This window comes from Pristiophorus japonicus, chromosome 6 (assembly GCF_044704955.1).
Source record: "Pristiophorus japonicus isolate sPriJap1 chromosome 6, sPriJap1.hap1, whole genome shotgun sequence".
NCBI classification, from domain to species: Eukaryota; Metazoa; Chordata; class Chondrichthyes; family Pristiophoridae; genus Pristiophorus; species Pristiophorus japonicus.
This window is the reverse complement of record NC_091982.1, coordinates 177,874,607-177,891,887: the sequence shown is the minus strand read 5'-3', so window position 1 is coordinate 177,891,887 and position 17,281 is coordinate 177,874,607. Positions and strand designations below refer to the sequence as shown.

General features: G+C 43.0%; 1 protein-coding gene across 1 annotated transcript in view; it reads left to right on the top strand.

Annotated features, from left to right (window-relative positions):
* Positions 1 to 17,281, top strand: part of mccc1 (methylcrotonyl-CoA carboxylase subunit) — a 74,069-nt gene that overhangs the window by 29,855 nt on the left and 26,933 nt on the right. Inside the window, exons 13-17 of the mRNA XM_070883436.1 lie at positions 3,115 to 3,331; positions 3,421 to 3,507; positions 11,552 to 11,601; positions 14,131 to 14,268; positions 14,357 to 14,464. Of these exons, the coding sequence (XP_070739537.1) occupies positions 3,115 to 3,331; positions 3,421 to 3,507; positions 11,552 to 11,601; positions 14,131 to 14,268; positions 14,357 to 14,464 (600 nt within the window). The remainder of the gene's footprint in view (positions 1 to 3,114; positions 3,332 to 3,420; positions 3,508 to 11,551; positions 11,602 to 14,130; positions 14,269 to 14,356; positions 14,465 to 17,281) is intronic.

Genomic DNA, 17,281 nt, shown 5'->3' with positions numbered 1-17,281 from the left:
TGCCTCCAAATCATTTCAAGCTACAACTGGGGACGTGTGTACCATCTCTCAACATGCAACACATATCTGCATTCGGCAGGTGACAGCTGCAGTATATGCACGGAGAAATGACTACATAAAGTTCCCCATGACCGCCCAAGCAATGTGTGACAGGGCTGTGGGCTTCTCCAGGATTGCTGGCTTCCCAAAGGTACAGGGCTGCAATGATTGTACCCACATCGCCTTGCGAGCACCTTTGGAGGATTCCGAGATGTACAGGAACAGAAAAGAGTTCCACTCCATTAATGTACAGCTAGTGTGTGACGACATGCATCGCATCATGTCAGTCGATGCAAGATACCCAGGGAGCACCCATGATGCGTTCATCCTATGCGAGAGCATTATATCTGTCATGTTTCAGCCAGCAGCCAGAAGGGCAGAGCTGGTTACTGGGAGACAAGGGGTACGGCCTCGCCACCTGGCTCATGATTCCCCTACGCATAACCCGGACGGAAGCTGACTGGGAATACAACATGTCGCACATTGCGATGCGCAGCATCATAAGAGAGGACCGTTGGTATCTTGAAATAGCGTTTCCGATGCCTGGACCGTTCTGGAGGCTACTTGCTATACTCCCCTGAGATTGTTGGTCAGTTCATTGATGTGTGCTGCATGCTGTATAACTTGGCCATCATGAGGCAGCAACAGCTGGTAGGAGAAAACTCACCTGCGGTGAGAGTGACTGATAATGATGAGGAAGATGCAGATGATGAGGACGAGGAAGCCATGCAAGTACCTGAACCCGAAGCACGAAGGCCGAGGAGGGCGGGCCATTGTGCCCCTTTAACGATTGCTTGAGCCTTACGCCAGCAGCTCATCCGTGAATGCTTTGCCACCTGAAGGCTCAGCGACAACAATTCCACATGGACCATGTTTACTGTTTGGACCTGTTCTGTAATGTTGTGTTGTGTTAATGGAACAAATGATGGAAATTATTATTCTTTACTTCAAAAGTTATGTTGTTAATGGAATAAATAATAAAAATGATTTAGATTTAATGTAAAATATATTTTATTCAAAAGTTTAACAAACAGTTCTTAACTTTAATAAAATTATTCTTGTATCAAACTTTAAAGTTTTCAGTTAAGATCACTTACAAACTTTAACATCACTTACTAACTTTTAAACTTGTAAATTTACATAACTTATAAAAATCTTTCAATTTGAGAACAACAGTAACAATAATCATCATAACAGCACCAGCAAAGAAAGGCTGCACCTCTCTCTCCTCCACCTTATTCTAAGACCGCTCGCCGCGCATGTTCTTGGTGACTCCACCACCCCTGCCCACAGGAAGGAGCGCAGTGTTTCTGGGGTTGGTACCAAGCTTATTCTTTCTAACATCTCCGGTAGTGCGCACCTGTTGGCGGTGGTGGTCGTCACCATTGCGCAGTAATCTTCTGCAACTTGGTTCCAGCATTTTTTCATTTCTTTAGGTGGAACTTTTATGTGACCTCTGCTGGTGTCCAGCTCCTGCCATCTGGTCTCAATCACAGTAACTAGTGCCTCCACTTCATCCTGTAAGAAATTCTTGGTCCTTGCATCACGTTACATCTTGTATTGCTGCAGATCTGATTTTTCCAATGCTCTTTCAGCACTCCTTCTTACACAATTGGCTCTTTAAAAATGGCCGATTGCCAACCCGGAGCTGTACTACGTTTGCGCGTCCATTGAAATAATGCCAAAAACGTCATTTTTGTTTTGTTGCGCATGCCCAGAAGGTGCAGCATCGTTTTTTCAGCGCAGACAGCAGGTACCAAATTTGAATTATTAATCAGGGAAACTTTGGCAAAATATTTCTGCCACATTTCTGGCCTATAAAAACGGGTGTAACTCTGGCAATACATCAGAAAACGGGTTTGGGCAAAATTGAGCCCATAGAGTGGGTAAAAAGACAAAATGTGAAATTCTATATTTGCCATTATGTTGCTTGTTCTAGAATGAAAAAGTGTAATTTAGCAATACTGAGCCTTTGTGCCTATTGGATTTAACAAACAACAGAAAATGGGTAAATAACGATATATCTTTTTATTTATATGTGTATGTATGTATATTCAAAGCGAATAACTCAAGACTTTTTAGTTTTCTGTAACATTCTTCCGCTCTGTGCATCCCCCCCACCTCCAGTACCCCCTCAATTTTCAATTGTGCTACAGAAAAAGATCCAGACCAACACTGAACGTGCATTTGACTCAAGTATAAATAAAAACACAGAGCTTGGAAACCACTGGGATCCAGTGAGCGGGATCCATTGGTACCAGCCCACACTGCGATATGTGTGCGCACTAGGTCCGTGCAGCAGAGCAGGTCTTCAGTCGTCCTGGTTCAACCCTTGCCACTGGATAAAGGCCTAGCTCTGTCGAGCCCGTGTTGTGGCTGATGTGGAGCAGTCATCACATGTTTAAAAAAAGTCCACGCACAGACATCTTCCACCTCTCAATTGGAGTTCAGGGCTGGAACATCAGGTCCTTCATTGAAACATCTGTGAACTCTTGTGGAAGCAATTCATCCTCGTTCGAGGGACCGCCTATGATGATGATGAAATAAAAGCAAACAAACCATCGAATGCAAATCTTGATGGACTCAAATAGGTTGAAAATGACCTTAAGCTTTGCCAATTAATACTTTACTGTACAGATCAAAACACTGTCTTCCTTTGTTTTTGCTATTTGTGTTGCCTTGTATCTGAATATATGCACCTTGTGCTGGCCTTGCTATGATAACATGTAATGTGTACAGAGGTTGCAATACCTTCTTGTGTCTTTCTTGGAGCAGACCTAGAAGTTGGAATAATGTCACTTGACATTGTTATTAAGGAATTAGTCCTTTTATATTCTCCTTTCTGTTTTTTTAATTCATATTTTAAAACTAGAAGTAGGATCTACAAAAATATTGTTTTATTCACTTAACCTAGTTCTGTTGGATCAAAAATATCATTGCTGTTAGTTTTGATGCAGTGAGAAACTCCATCTGAGAACTTGGTCATTCACCTTTCCCTATTAATATATGCATGACAAATTGGAAGTTCTGGATACAGAAGTCCATATAATGTTGATTGCTTCTGTGTTATGACAGATTGTAGGCTTAAACACCAACATAGATTTCTTGCTCAACCTGGCTGCTCATCCTGAATTTGAGGCTGGAAATGTGCACACAAACTTTATCCCTCAACACTATGATGGACTGTTCCCAGCAAAGGAAGTAACTAATAAAGAGGTCCTATGTCAGGCAGCACTTGCTCTAATACTGCATGAAAGAATTCAGACCAGCACTTTCAAAGCACTTTCACATGGTAAGAACCCGTTGTAATCTACCTATACACGAACTTACTAAAAGCACTAATGTGCTTATATATCTTATTTTTTCTGAATTATTTTTCAGATCCATTTTCTCCATTTGCAAACAGTAGTGGGAGAAGGTTAAATATTCTATACAGCAGAAATCTTGTATTGCTTGATGGACAGAATAGTAAGTACTATTTAGCCAGCACAACTGTGGTGCATACTCTTCGCTCTTGAATTGTTGCTTTTGCTGGTAATTTTCAAATGATTTTGCTCCCTAGTGATGCACATAAACAGAAGTAATAAAATAGTAATTTACAATAATAAAGATAAAACATCAGAAATGGCTTTATTGCTATAGAATTAATCCTAAGGTAATAACATAAAACGCAATTTCACATTATAAAAACTAAACACTACCTGCACTTTCCCAGCCATTTCTCCTATTCTCGCCCATGCATTTTTTAAAATATTAACTATAATTTTATCCCATGACTATTCTAACCCTTTCTTTCTTTTTTGAAGTTTTGAAGTCATTTGCTTACAACCTTCTGCCTCCCTCTTCCCAGTGCCCATTTTAGAATTGGAGACAACTTTTTTTTTCTTTTAAGAAAAGCTATCTTCAATGGCTTTAATGGAATAAACTACAAACCTTTCTCATTCATAAGATAGACTTTTTAAATTGAATCACTGCCCATCCATAATAGAATCCATAATTGTAAAATTCACAGCAGAAAATAACAATTGAAATAAGGAAAGTTACAGCACCACATTTAGAAGAAATAATTGTTAACCTGATTTAGTGACTATTTGCAAAAGATTAACTAGGTGCATGTGTACCACAGCCAACAAAAAACTGATGCGCACAACTGTACTCCATTTTGAATGCATGGCACTGCAAAGTAATGTAATGTGCTAGTACAGGTATTTAGTTTGCTTTTTCCCTAATAGCTGGAATGCTACACACAACAGCAAAGGAAGGCACACATTAGGACAACATACAAAGCACCCAGCAACTATTTACAAAATGTAAGATATATGACTACAAGACAGAAAAACAGAAAATGCTGGAAATACTCAGCAGGGCAGGCAGCATCTGTGGAGAGAGAAACCGAGTTAAGGTTTCAGATTAATGACCTTTCATCAGAACGGGAGCAGGTTCGAGACATAACTGATTTTAAGCAACTACAGAGGGAAGGCAAAGGGGGGAGGGGAGGAAAGAGCATAAGAATTAGGAGCAGGAGTAGGGCATATGGCCCCTCGAGTCAGTCAGTCGAGGAGGCGGGGGCTCGGAGCAGCGCGAGTCCGGGGTCGGCGAAAGGCCTATAAAGACCAGCGGAAGTTGAGCAGTTCAAGCAGTCAATCGAGGAGGCGGGAGCTCGGAGCAGCGCGAGTCCGGGGTCGGCAAGAGGCCTATAAAGGCCAGCGGGAGTCGAGCAGTTCGAGCAGTCAGTCGAGGAGGCGGGAGCTCGGAGCAGCACGAGTCCGGGGTCGGCGAGTGGCCTATAAAGGCCAGCGGGAGTCGAGCAGTTCGAGCAGTCAGTCGAGGAGGCGGGAGCTCGGAGCAGCGCGAGTCCGGGGTCGGCGAGAGGCAGCTACAGGGAGAAGGCAAAAAAGAAGTAGAAAGAAACAGAAAGGTGACGTCACAGCCAAGGGGGTAAGTGATTGGCTGGATTGGTGAGAAGTTTTTCTTTTTTCTCTTCTATAACAGTCAGTAACTTTTAACATTGTTGTTGCCAATTTAAGTGTATCTAAGGGTTAAGTCATGGCAGGGGAGCTCGGTCATGTGATATGCTCCTCCTGTCCCATGTGGGAACTCTGGGACGCTTCCGGTGTCCCTGACGATTACGTGTGCGGGAAGTGTATCCGCCTCCAGCTCCTGACGGACTGCGTTGCGGAATTGGAGCTGAGGGTGGATTCACTCTGGAGCATCTGAGAACGACGTGAGTAGCACGTGTAGCGAGTTGGTCTTACCGCAGGAGAAGGGTCCACAGCCAGCTAGGGAATGGAAGACCAGCAGGAAGAGTAGTGCAAGGAAGGTAGTGCAGGGGTCCCCTGTGGTCATCCCCCTGCAAAACAGATACACTGCTTTGAGTGCTGTTGAGGGGGATGACTCATCAGGGGAGGGCAGCAGCAGCCAAGTTCATGGCACCGTGGCTGGCTCTGTTGCACAGGAGAGCAGGAAAAAGAGTGGGAGAGCGATAGTGATAGGAGATTCAATTGTGAGGGGAATAGATAGGCGTTTCTGTGGCCGCAACCGAGACTCCAGGATGGTATGTTGCCTCTCTGATGCAAGGGTCAAGGATGTCTCGGAGCGGGTGCAGGATATTCTAAAAAGGGAGGGAGAACAGCCAGTTGTCGTGCACGTTGGTACCAACGACATAGGTTAAAAAAAAAAGGGATGAGGTCCTACGAAATGAATTTAAGGAACTAGGAGCTAAATTTAAAAAGTAGGACCTCAAAAGTAGTAATCTCGGGATTGCTACCAGTGCCACGTGCTAGTCAGAGTAGGAATCGCAGTATAGCGCAGATGAATACGTGGCTTGAGCAGTGGTGCAGCAGGGAGGGATTCAAATTCCTGGGGCATTGGAACCGGTTCTGGGGGAGGTGGGACCAGTACAAACCGGACGGTCTGCACCTGGGCAGGACCGGAACCAATGTCCTAGGGGGAGTGTTTGCTAGTGCTGTTGGGGAGGAGTTAAACTAATATGGCAGGGGGATGGGAACCAATGCAGGGAGACAGAGGGAAACAAAAAGGAGACAAAAGCAAAAGACAGAAAGGAGATGAGGAAAAGTGGAGGACAGAGAAACCCAAGGCAAAGAACAAAAAGGGCCACTGTACAGCAAAATTGTAAAAGGACAAAGGGTGTTAAAAAAAACAAGCCTGAAGGCTTTGTGTCTTAATGCAAGGAGTATCCGTAATAAGGTGGATGAATTAACTCTGCAAATAGATGTTAACAAATATGATGTGATTGGGATTATGGAGACGTGGCTCCAGGATGATCAGGGCTGGAAACTCAACATCCAGGGGTATTCAACATTCAGGAAGGATAGAATAAAAGGAAAAGGAGGTGGGGTAGCATTACTGGTTAAAGAGGAGATTAATGCATTAGTTAGGGAGGACATTAGCTTGGATGATGTGGAATGTATATGGGTAGAGCTGCAGAACACCAAAGGGCAAAAAATGTTAGTGGGAGTTGTGTACAGACCTCCAAACAGTAGTAGTGATGTTGGGGAGGGCATCAAACGTGAAATTAGGGGTGCATGCAATAAAGGTGCAGCAGTTATAATGGGTGACTTTAATATGCACATAGATTGGGCTAGCCAAACTGGAAGCAATACGGTGGAGGAGGATTTCCTGGAGTGCATAAGGGATGGTTTTCCAGACCAATATGTCAAGGAACCAACTAGGGGGGAGGCCATCTTAGACTAGGTGTTGTGTAATGAGAGAGGATTAATTAGCAATCTCGTTGTGCGAGGCCCCTTGGGGAAGAGTGACCATAATATGGTGGAATTCTGCATTAGGATGGAGAATGAAACAGTTAATTCGGAGACCATGGTCCAGAACTTAAAGAAGGGTAACTTTGAAGGTATGAGGCGTGAATTGGCTTGGATACATTGGCAAATGATACTGAAGGGGTTAACTGTGGATGGGCAATGGCAGACATTTAGAGACCGCATGGATGAACTACAACAATTGTACATTCCTGTCTGGCGTAAAAATAAAAAAGGGAAGGTGGCTCAACCGTGGCTATCAAGGGAAATCAGGGATAGTATTAAAGCCAAGGAAGTGGCATACAAATTGGCCAGAAATAGCAGCGAACCCGGGGACTGGGAGAAATTTAGAACTCAGCAGAGGAGGACAAAGGGTTTGATTAGGGCAGGGAAAATGAAGTACGAGAAGAAGCTTGCAGGGAACATTAAGACGGATTGCAAAAGTTTCTATAGATATGTAAAGAGAAAAAGATTAGTAAAGACAAACGTAGGTCCACTGCAGTCAGAATCAGGGAAAGTCATAACGGGGAACAAAGAAATGGCAGACCAATTGAACAATTACTTTGGTTCGGTATTCACTAAGGCAGACACAAACAACCTTCCGGATATAAAAGGGGTCAGAGAGTCTAGTAAGGAGGAGGAACTGAGGGAAATCCTTATTAGTCGGGAAATTGTGTTGGGGAAATTGATGGGATTGAAGGTCGATAAATCCCCAGGGCCTGATGGACTGCATCCCAGAGTACTTAAGGAGGTGGCCTTGGAAATAGCGGATGCATTGACGGTCATTTTCCAACATTCCATTGACTCTGGATCAGTTCCTATGGAGTGGAGGGTAGCCAATGTAACCCCACTTTTTAAAAAAGGAGGGAGAGAGAAAACAGAGAATTATGGACCGGTCAGCCTGACCTCAGTAGTGGGTAAAATGATGGAATCAATTATTAAGGATGTCATAGCAGTGCATTTGGAAAGAGGTGACATGATAGGTCCAAGTCAGCATGGATTTGTGAAAGGGAAATCATGCTTGACAAATCTTCTGGAATTTTTTGAGGATGTTTACAGTAGAGTGGACAAGGGAGAACCAGTTGATGTTGTATATTTGGACTTTCAGAAGGCTTTGGACAAGGTCCCACACAAGAGATTAATGTGCAAAGTTAAAACACATGGGATTGGGGGTAGTGTGCTGACATGGATTGAGAACTGGTTGTCAGACAGGAAGCAAAGAGTAGGAGTAAATGGGTACTTTTCAGAATGGCAGGCAGTGACTAGTGGGGTACCGCAAGGTTCTGTGCTGGGGCCCCAGCTGTTTACACTGTACATTAATGATTTAGACGAGGGGATTAAATGTAGTATCTCCAAATTTGCGGATGACACTAAGTTGGGTGGCAGTGTGAGCTGCGAGGAGGATGCTATGAGGCTGCAGAGTGACTTGGATAGGTTAGGTGAGTGGGCAAATGCATGGCAGATGAAGTATAATGTGGATAAATGTGAGGTTATCCACTTTAGTGGTGAAAACAGAGAGACAGACCATTATCTGAATGGTGACAGATTAGGAAAAGGGGAGTTGCAACGAGACCTGGGTGTCATGGTACATCAGTCATTGAAGGTTGGCATGCAGGTACAGCAGGCGGTTAAGAAAGCAAATGGCATGTTGGCCTTCATAGCAAGGGGATTTGAGTACAGGGACAGGGAAGTGTTGCTACAGTTGTACAGGGCCTTGGTGAGGCCACACCTGGAGTATTGTGTACAGTTTTGGTCTCCTAACTTGAGGAAGGACATTCTTGCTATTGAGGGAGTGCAGCGAAGGTTCACCAGACTGATTCCCGGGATGATGGGACTGACCTATCAAGAAAGACTGGATCAACTGAGCTTGTATTCACTGGAGTTCAGAAGAATGAGAGGGGACCTCATAGAAACGTTTAAAATTCTGACGGATTTAGACAGGTTAGATGCAGGAAGAATGTTCCCAATGTTGGGGAAGTCCACAACCAGGGGTCACAGTCTAAGGATAAGGGGTAAGCCATTTAGGACCGAGATGAGGAGAAACTTCTTCACCCAGAGAGTGGTGAACCTGTGGAATTCTCTACCACAGAAAGTTGTTGAGGCCAATTCACTAAATATATTCAAAAGGGAGTTAGATGAAGTCCTTACTAGGGGGATCAAGGGGTATGGCGAGAAAGCAGGAATGGGGTACTGAAGTTGCATGTTCAGCCATGAACTCATTGAATGGCGGTGCAGTCTAGAAGGGCCGAATGGCCTACTCCTGCACCTATTTTCTATGTTTCTATGAGTCTGCTCCACCATTCAGTAACTCCTCGAGTCTGCTCTGCCATTCAGTAACTACTCGAGTCTGCTCTGCCATTCAATAAGATCATGGCTGATTTTTGACCTCAACTCCACTTTCCTGCCCAATCTCCATATCTCGAGTCCCATAGGGTCCAAAAATCTAACTATCACAGCCTTGAATCTGCTGAACAATTCCGCATCCACAGCCCTTTTCCAATGATTCCAATGAGTTTTAGACTCCGCAGCCAGGGAAACAACCTCTCAACATCTACCTTGTCAATTCGATCACCTTTCATTCTTTTTAAACTCCAGAGCATATAGATCCATTCTACTCAATCTCTCCTCATAGGATAACCCTCTCATCCCATGAAGCAATCTAGTGAACATTTGTTGCACTGCAAACAAGGGAAGGTCTGTGATAGGGTGGGAGGCAAGAGAGATTAAATGACAAAATGGATGATGGTGCACAACAAAAGGAGATGTAATGGAACATGTAAAGAAACAAAAGATGGGTCAAGAGGAGGTGTAAATAGGACCAGCGGGATCATCAGCCACAGCTGCTGTCCGAAAAATGTGGCCATTGGTTATAATCTGAAATTGTTGAACTCCGAGTTGAGTCCGGAAGGCTGTAAAGTGCCTAATAGAAAGATGAGGTGCTGTTCGTCTAGCTTACACTGTTCCAATGACGCTTAATGTAAGAGGCCGAGGTCAGAGTGGGAGTGGGGCAAAGAATTAAAATGAAAGGCAATCGGAAGCTCGGCGTCACACTTGTGGACTGAACGGAGGTGTTCCACAAAGTGATTATCTAATCTGCATTTGGTCTCCCCAATGTAGAGGAGATCACATCATGAGCAGCGAATACAATATAGTAATTTAAAGAAGTACAAGTAAATCGCTGTTTCATCTGAAAGGAGTGTTTAGGGCCCTCGACGGTGGGAAGGGAGGAGGTAAAAGGGAAGATGTTGCATCTCCTGCGTTTGCATGGGAAGGGGATTGAGTGTTGGGGGTGATAGAGGAGTGGACCAGGGTTTCATGAAGGGTACTGTCACTTTGGAATGCAGAGAAGAGAGGCGAGGGGAAGATGTCTTTGGTGGTGGGACCATGTTGGGGATGGCGGATGATGATCTGTTGAATATAAAAACGGAGTACCCATTATTATCATTGATAATACTGCAGTGATTGGTGGTTGGTCTCGGCCTATGTGACTTCAGCTTTTTCGTGCGCTGGACTTCCCGTACGTTGCACGTTGAATGAAAGCCTCTAACCAGAATCGAAGGCGCTTCCAGGACCACCAGGTACTTTCGCAAAAAAATTTCAGGTCAGAGGCGTTTGTCCGAAGGAAGCCTCCAACCGGAATTTTAGCCACAGTTTAAGGTCTGTGACCCTTCATCAGGACTAGACAAGTTTGAGATGTAGCAGATTCTAAAGGAAGTGCAGGAGCAGTGAAAGGGGGAGGGAGGAAAGCACATAAGGGAAGGTTTGTGACAGGGTGGAAGGCAGAAGAGATTTAAGAGACAAAAGGGATGATGGGCAAAATGAGATGGTAATGGAACAAGTTAAGAAACGAAAGGGCTGGATTTTTGTTTTTTCTATTTTCGGGGCAAAAACTGAGTTGGGGCGGGAAAGTTATCAGCCGGGAATAGATTGCGCTCTCAAGAAATTTTCACCATCTGGGCCATGCGCCAGGCGCAGCACGAAGGGGGGAGGCGTTGTACAACATTTTGCAACTAAAGTGCCAGGCCGGGAGCGCTCCGAGAGAAGCCTTGGGGGCGGGGTGTGGGGGCGGGAGAGGGGAAAAAAAACCCACAAAAACATTGCCTACGCCACCACAACACAAATCGCAAAAAATAAATAAAACAATAAACACTCGCACTTACCTTTTCTGCACTTTACCTACCTCACTGCTGCCAGCAGGGCTGGACTGCTCTGGTTTACCTGGCGGGCATCACGAGGCGTGCTTCAGGGCATATGGGTTGGTTAAGTGTCGCAACGAGAGGCGTTGCACATCTGGCGTGGCTCTTCCCGGCGGTGCTGCTGAGCAAAACCCGACCCGAAGCTCCCAACGGGGTGCAGGAGACCTCTCCACCCCCTAGCCCACAAGATGAGTCGAGATGGGGTGTGAATGACAGAATCATCACCAGCTGCTTAAATAACTTAAATTATTCCATTATACAAAGACCTGGTTTGAAAAGCCTCTTGCTGTTCACAGCAGGCGACAGCACAATCTTCAGGAAGATGATGCAGTGCACAGCTCAACAGTCATAATCAAAACGTCCTACTGCAAACAGGAAAGCACCACATAACAGAATCTAGAAATGGAGTACTTTACTAGAAAATAAATCACTGCCTTCATGTATATTGGTTCAAAACATGTCATTTTAAGTTTTATTAACACTGCGGTGTATAATACTTATGTTTGTTTCTTCCCTCTTTTCCCCCCTCCCCAAAAAAAGAGGTGAATATTGATGTTACATATAACTATGGTGGGACATATAGTGTTCAGGTAAGCTTATAATCAGAATTTATTTTTTTATATATCAAGCTAGGCACAGAATTTGTCCTTCTTGTGTATAAGAACACACGAAATAGAAACAGGAGTAGGCCATACGGCCCCTCGAGCCTGCTCCGCCATTCAATAAGATCATGGCTGATCTGATCATGGACTCCGCTCCACTTACCCGTCCGCTCCCCATAACCCCTTATCCCCTATCGTTTAAGAAACTCTATTTCTGTCTTAAATTTATTCAATGTCCCAGCTTCCACAGCTCTCTGAGGCAGCGAATTCCACAGATTTACAACCCTCTGAGAGAAGAAATTTCTCCTCATCTGTTTTAAATGGGCGGTCCCCTTATTCTAAGATCGTGCCCTCTAGTTCTAGTCTCCCCCATCAGTGGAAACATCCTCTATGCATCCACCTTGTCGAGCCCCCTCATAATCTTACGCGTTTCGATACGATCACCTCTCATTCTTTTGAATTCCAATGAGTAGAGACCCAACCTACTCAACCTTTCCTCGTAAGTCAACCCCCTCATCCCTGGAATCAACCTAATGAACCTTCTCTGATCTGCCTCCAAAGCAAGTATATCCTTTCCTAAATATGGAAACCAAAACTGCATGCAGTATTCCAGGTGTGGCCTCACCAATACCTTGTATAGCTGTAGTCAGACTTGCCTGCTTTTATACTCCCATCGCCTTTGCAATAAAGGCCAAGATACCATTGGCCTTCCTGATCACTTGCTGTACCTGCATACTATCCTTTTGTGTTTCATGCACAAGTACCCTCAGGTCCCGCTGTACTGTGGCACTTTGCAATCTTTCTCCATTTAAATAATAACTTGCACTTTGATTTTTTTCTGCCAAGCTGCATGACCTCACACTTTCCAGCAGTGCTGCTGAGCGACGCCGCAAAATCCAACCCGAAATATAGATAGTAGATACCTGTGGAAGATTCAAATACATCTTTCTCTTTGCAGTTATCCATACCAATTTTTTTTTAATTGAGTGTATTTTTATTTCTTATCTTATGCTTTTCTCTCCTTTGTCCTCCATACTGAAGATAGTGACTGATGATGGGGTGTAGTTTCTGGGCTAGTGGTAACATCCACGTGGCTATTGTTTGTGTATACATGGACTTTGAGCATTGGCAGACTGTTCCGTCCTGTCATTAGAGCCATACCCAAACATGCACTCATCTGGCATCCACACAATTGTATATCCCCACTGACACATAACTGAGGTGAGCTAATACAGTGCAAACAAAGAGTGGACCTAGGATCATTTCTGGCTTTATATAGCTTAGTGCCACAGCAGGTGTGCATTTACCCAGTGAAACATCATAAGTAGTTTCCCAAGATGTTGTATCTATAGTTTGTTGTATGATAATTATTTTTAAAAAAATAGTCAGTTATTTTCTGCGGTTTAATGTTTTCTTTAATTCTTTTTGTATTGATCATTTTTATTTTCTTGTAGAATTGGTACTAATCTAGGTGGGGTTGGGGAGGCGGTGGGGGGGAATCTAAAAAGGGGAGAAGCTAGAACAAGGGGACATAGTTTCAGAATAAGAGGTCGTCCATTTAAGTCGGAGATGAGGAGGAATCTTTGGAATTCTCTACCCCAGAGAGCTGTGGAGGCTGGGTCATTGAATATATTTAAGGCGGCGCTAGACATATTTTTGAACTGCAGGGGAGTCTAGGGTTATGGGGAACCGGTAGGAAAGTGGAGTTGAGGGCAAGATCAGATCAGCCATGATCTTCTTGACTGGCTGAGCAGGCTCAAGGAGCCAAATGGCTTATTCCTGCTCCTATTTCTTATGTTCCACTTCATGCAATGAAAGTTAACTGGTATCATGTTTTGGGCAAATCAGGAATGTATCTCCTTTCCAAATAATTCATTAGTCATGTGTACCAAATGCAATTTAAAATAAATAATTTTAAAATTGAATGAATTCTGATTTTTTTTTTCCGGTAAAATTGTTTGCTATGTAACTAGAGTAAGATCTATGACGTATGTGTACCTGAAGAAAATCAGTGTTACATTAAGGACACTGGTAAGAATCTAACATAACTATTCTGCTGTTATCTGCTAAATTTGACAATCATGTATTAACCTTCCTTTCAAAATCAGAAATCACTGACTGAGCAACAAAATAGGATGATTCTTGTACTTCATTTTATGATTTTAGATGGATAGGGTAATTCTGCTAAATCTTGCAGTGTCAGGTGCAGCAGAAGAGCCATACATCACAGAAGGAGGCTATTTGGCCCATCATATCTGTGATGGCTCTTTGCAACAATCCGAAATGAATTCCACTGTTCTGCACTCTCCTCGTAACCCTATGTTTGCCTCAGTCGAATGTATTCTGCTTATCCTTTCACCATCAAAATGTAAGAAAGAATGAACATTCTCTGGTAATCTTGGTATTCCAGATAAATGTGTTTTTGCAGTTAATTAAATAATTCAGTAGTTGTGGTTTGTGTATCCGTCTAAGGAACTTTAGAGCCTAGATTTATATAAAGTTTTGATTCTATCTCAGATTGATGGACAGGTATTCCATGTATTTGGAGAACTGAATACAGAGGGAGATACCACATTCTTGAAGTGTTCAGTCAACGGGATAGTTTCCAAACCTAAACTAGTTATCACGGACAACAGCATTCACCTGTTTTCAATGGTAAGTTTTCATTCCTGTTTTCGGTACAAGCAATGCAATTTATCATTGTCATATTTAGAATGTAACAAATGTTTGATCTTTATTTTAGGAAGGGGCTGTGCAGGTTAATAGCCCTGTGCCAAAGTATTTGGTTGGAACTGATGTCTCTGGAACCCGTGGAGGAGCAGTGGCGCCAATGACTGGAACTATTGAAAAGGTAACATTTTGATTTTAAATCAGTGATTCTTAATATGTTCTCTAGATGCCTCTTGATGAGAGGCCAGATTACTATCTAGTGATGCTTCAGGAAGGTACACGTCCATAGACGTTTAGTGAGAACAGGATTGGGAGCACCTGTGATGCTCTCCACAGTGAACAGCCTGGAAAAATTCAGTTCTTGGGCTTAGTTATAAAGAATGACCACTTAGATGACACATCTTGCTTCCGATAAACTAATCCCCATTATGAGTTGCCGCCTTCAGGAGGCACAAGATATAACAATGACAACAACTTGTATTTATATAGTGCCTTTAAAGTAGTAGAACGTCCCAAGGTGCTTCATAGGAACGTTGATACCGGCCCAAGTAAGGAGATATTAGGGCTTGGTCAAAGAGGTAATTTTTAAGGTGCGTCTTGAGGGAAGAAAGAGAGGTGGAGAGGTTTACAGAGCGAGTTCCAGAGCTTAGAGCCTCGGCAGCTGAAGGCACCGTCTTCAGTGATGGAGCGATTAAAATCAGGGATGCTCAAGAGGCCAGAATTGGAGGAGTGGTTGTAGGACTGGAGGAGGCTACAGAGATGGGGAGGGATTTGAAAACAAGAATGAGATTTTTAAAATCAAGGTGTTGCTCATCCAGGAGCCAATGAAGGTCAGTTAGCAGAGGGATGATGGATGAAATGAATGGGGCTTAGTGCGAGCTAGGATACGGGCAGCAAAAGTTTGGATGAGCTTAAGTTTATGGAGAGTAGAAAGTGGGAGGCCGGAAAGGACTGTGTTGGAGAAGTCAAGCCTAGAGATAACAAAGGCATGGATGAGGGTTTTAGCAGTAGATGACCTGATGAAGGGGTGGAGTCAGACGACGTTACGGAGGTGGAAGTAGGCCATCTTAGTGATGGCGGGATATGTGGTCGGAAACTCATCTCGGAGTCAAATACAACACCAAGGTTGCGAACACAGGGAAAGTAAAGAAAGAACACTGGTTTAAAAAAAAATATTAATCTCAAGAGCTGATCTTTTGCTTTTCTACATTTTCAAAATTTTGATCAAAGTTATGGATTGTATGCAAGTCCTGGGATTTAAGCCCACTATCGAGTGACATTAACACTCCCAGGCTGTGTAGGGAATGAGTTTATCAATTTTAGGTGAGTGAACTTTGGAGTGAAGGAGAACCAACAAAGGATGGATATGCTACCTTTTCACACAAAGCTTTGATTATTCTCTTATATCTCTTGTGCGAACACAAACACACTTGTTAAGGAAATAATTACAGGAAATGGAGTCCAAAGGGAGATGTGTTTGTGCAGCTCTTTCAGAGCAGTTGTGGGTCACCAACTTTAAAACTTTCATCAAAACTTATTTCTTTGATCTTGACATTGGTTACCTTCACTAACTTCACCTTTCCACATTTTTTAAAATATACATCAGGATTTGGGTGGTGATGACAAGCTGCATTTGTTTCCCTTCCCTAATTGCTTAGAAGGCTTTAGTCAACCACATTGTGCGAACAAAAGTCACATGTAGACCAGACTGAGTAGGTTTTGCAGGTTACCTTCCCTGAAGGACATTAGTGAACCAGTTGGGTTATTACAGCAATCCAGTAGCTTTCATGGTAATGTTGTTCTGCTCCTGTTTACTGTTCATCATTCTTCCTTTAACATACATTGGGACATTTCATTCATTGTATAGGGTTCGGCCCTATACACATTAGTTGCTGTTAGCTAATGGATTAGCTTGATGATTTGCAGGGATATTTATTGCTGTACTACTCAACCCCTACCTCTAGTTGAGATTAGGTTGGAATGGGGAAGAAAAAGGAAAGCAGAATTAGTACAAATTAAAAATGACTAAATTTGAAAAACTGTTTTAGAAATGTGTGGTCCACATTGCTAATTATGGTTTAAGGATCAACATTTATATTCTAAGGCTTGTATTACATAAAATATTGAAATTTAATGGGAAACTGGCTACTAAATACTTGAGCCACAGACAAACTGACACAAACCAGCATAAAAATGGAGATAAAAGGCTTAGTGATCATAAACAATTGGATAAATATGTGTTATTTCAGTAATTTCATTAACAACAATATTGCATTTGTTTAGAAGCAGTTGGAATTTTTGCCTTTACTTTCTCTTGAATTACTGTTTTCCCACGTGGCTTTTTTATGTCGTAAAGAGTTCTATTAATTGTCACTGTAGCAACAGAAGGATATTGTGGCAATGCCCAATGACAGCATGTTGCATAAAGGTCACCTTGAACTTGGGTTCTTGTATTATATCTAAACGCTTAACCCACTGGGGAAAAAAACTTTAAAATATAAGGCTAGTTACTGTTAAGTTTCAAGAGAAATTAGGGACAGTTACAGATTTTCTCTTTTTTAACTTGAATCTGAATATTGTGGATGGCTTTCTGTTGATGTTGGTACTTTAATGTATGGCAACATGAAAAAGAATATTGTATCAATTTTTTAAAAATTGACAAATATTTGGTGTATCTAAAAAAAAAACGTATAATTTTAGCACATTTACTGATTGCTGTCATCCACTTCATTACTAGAGTGCCACTTGCATTTTGGCAGCCAATATGGTGGTCATGGTTACATCAGCAGGTCTATCAAGTATTGTGTAACTTCACCAGAAATTGATGTATACATAATGGGCGGAATTTTCTGGGGTCCGTGCGGGTGTGTCAGATGGGAAACTTGAAAAAAGTTGCAGCGGGTTAGGAACCTGTCGTCACGCACATGCACTCCCTCGCACACAGGCACGCCCCCCCCCCCCCCCCGGCACACACTTTGCCACTCTGGCTGGCTTCCCT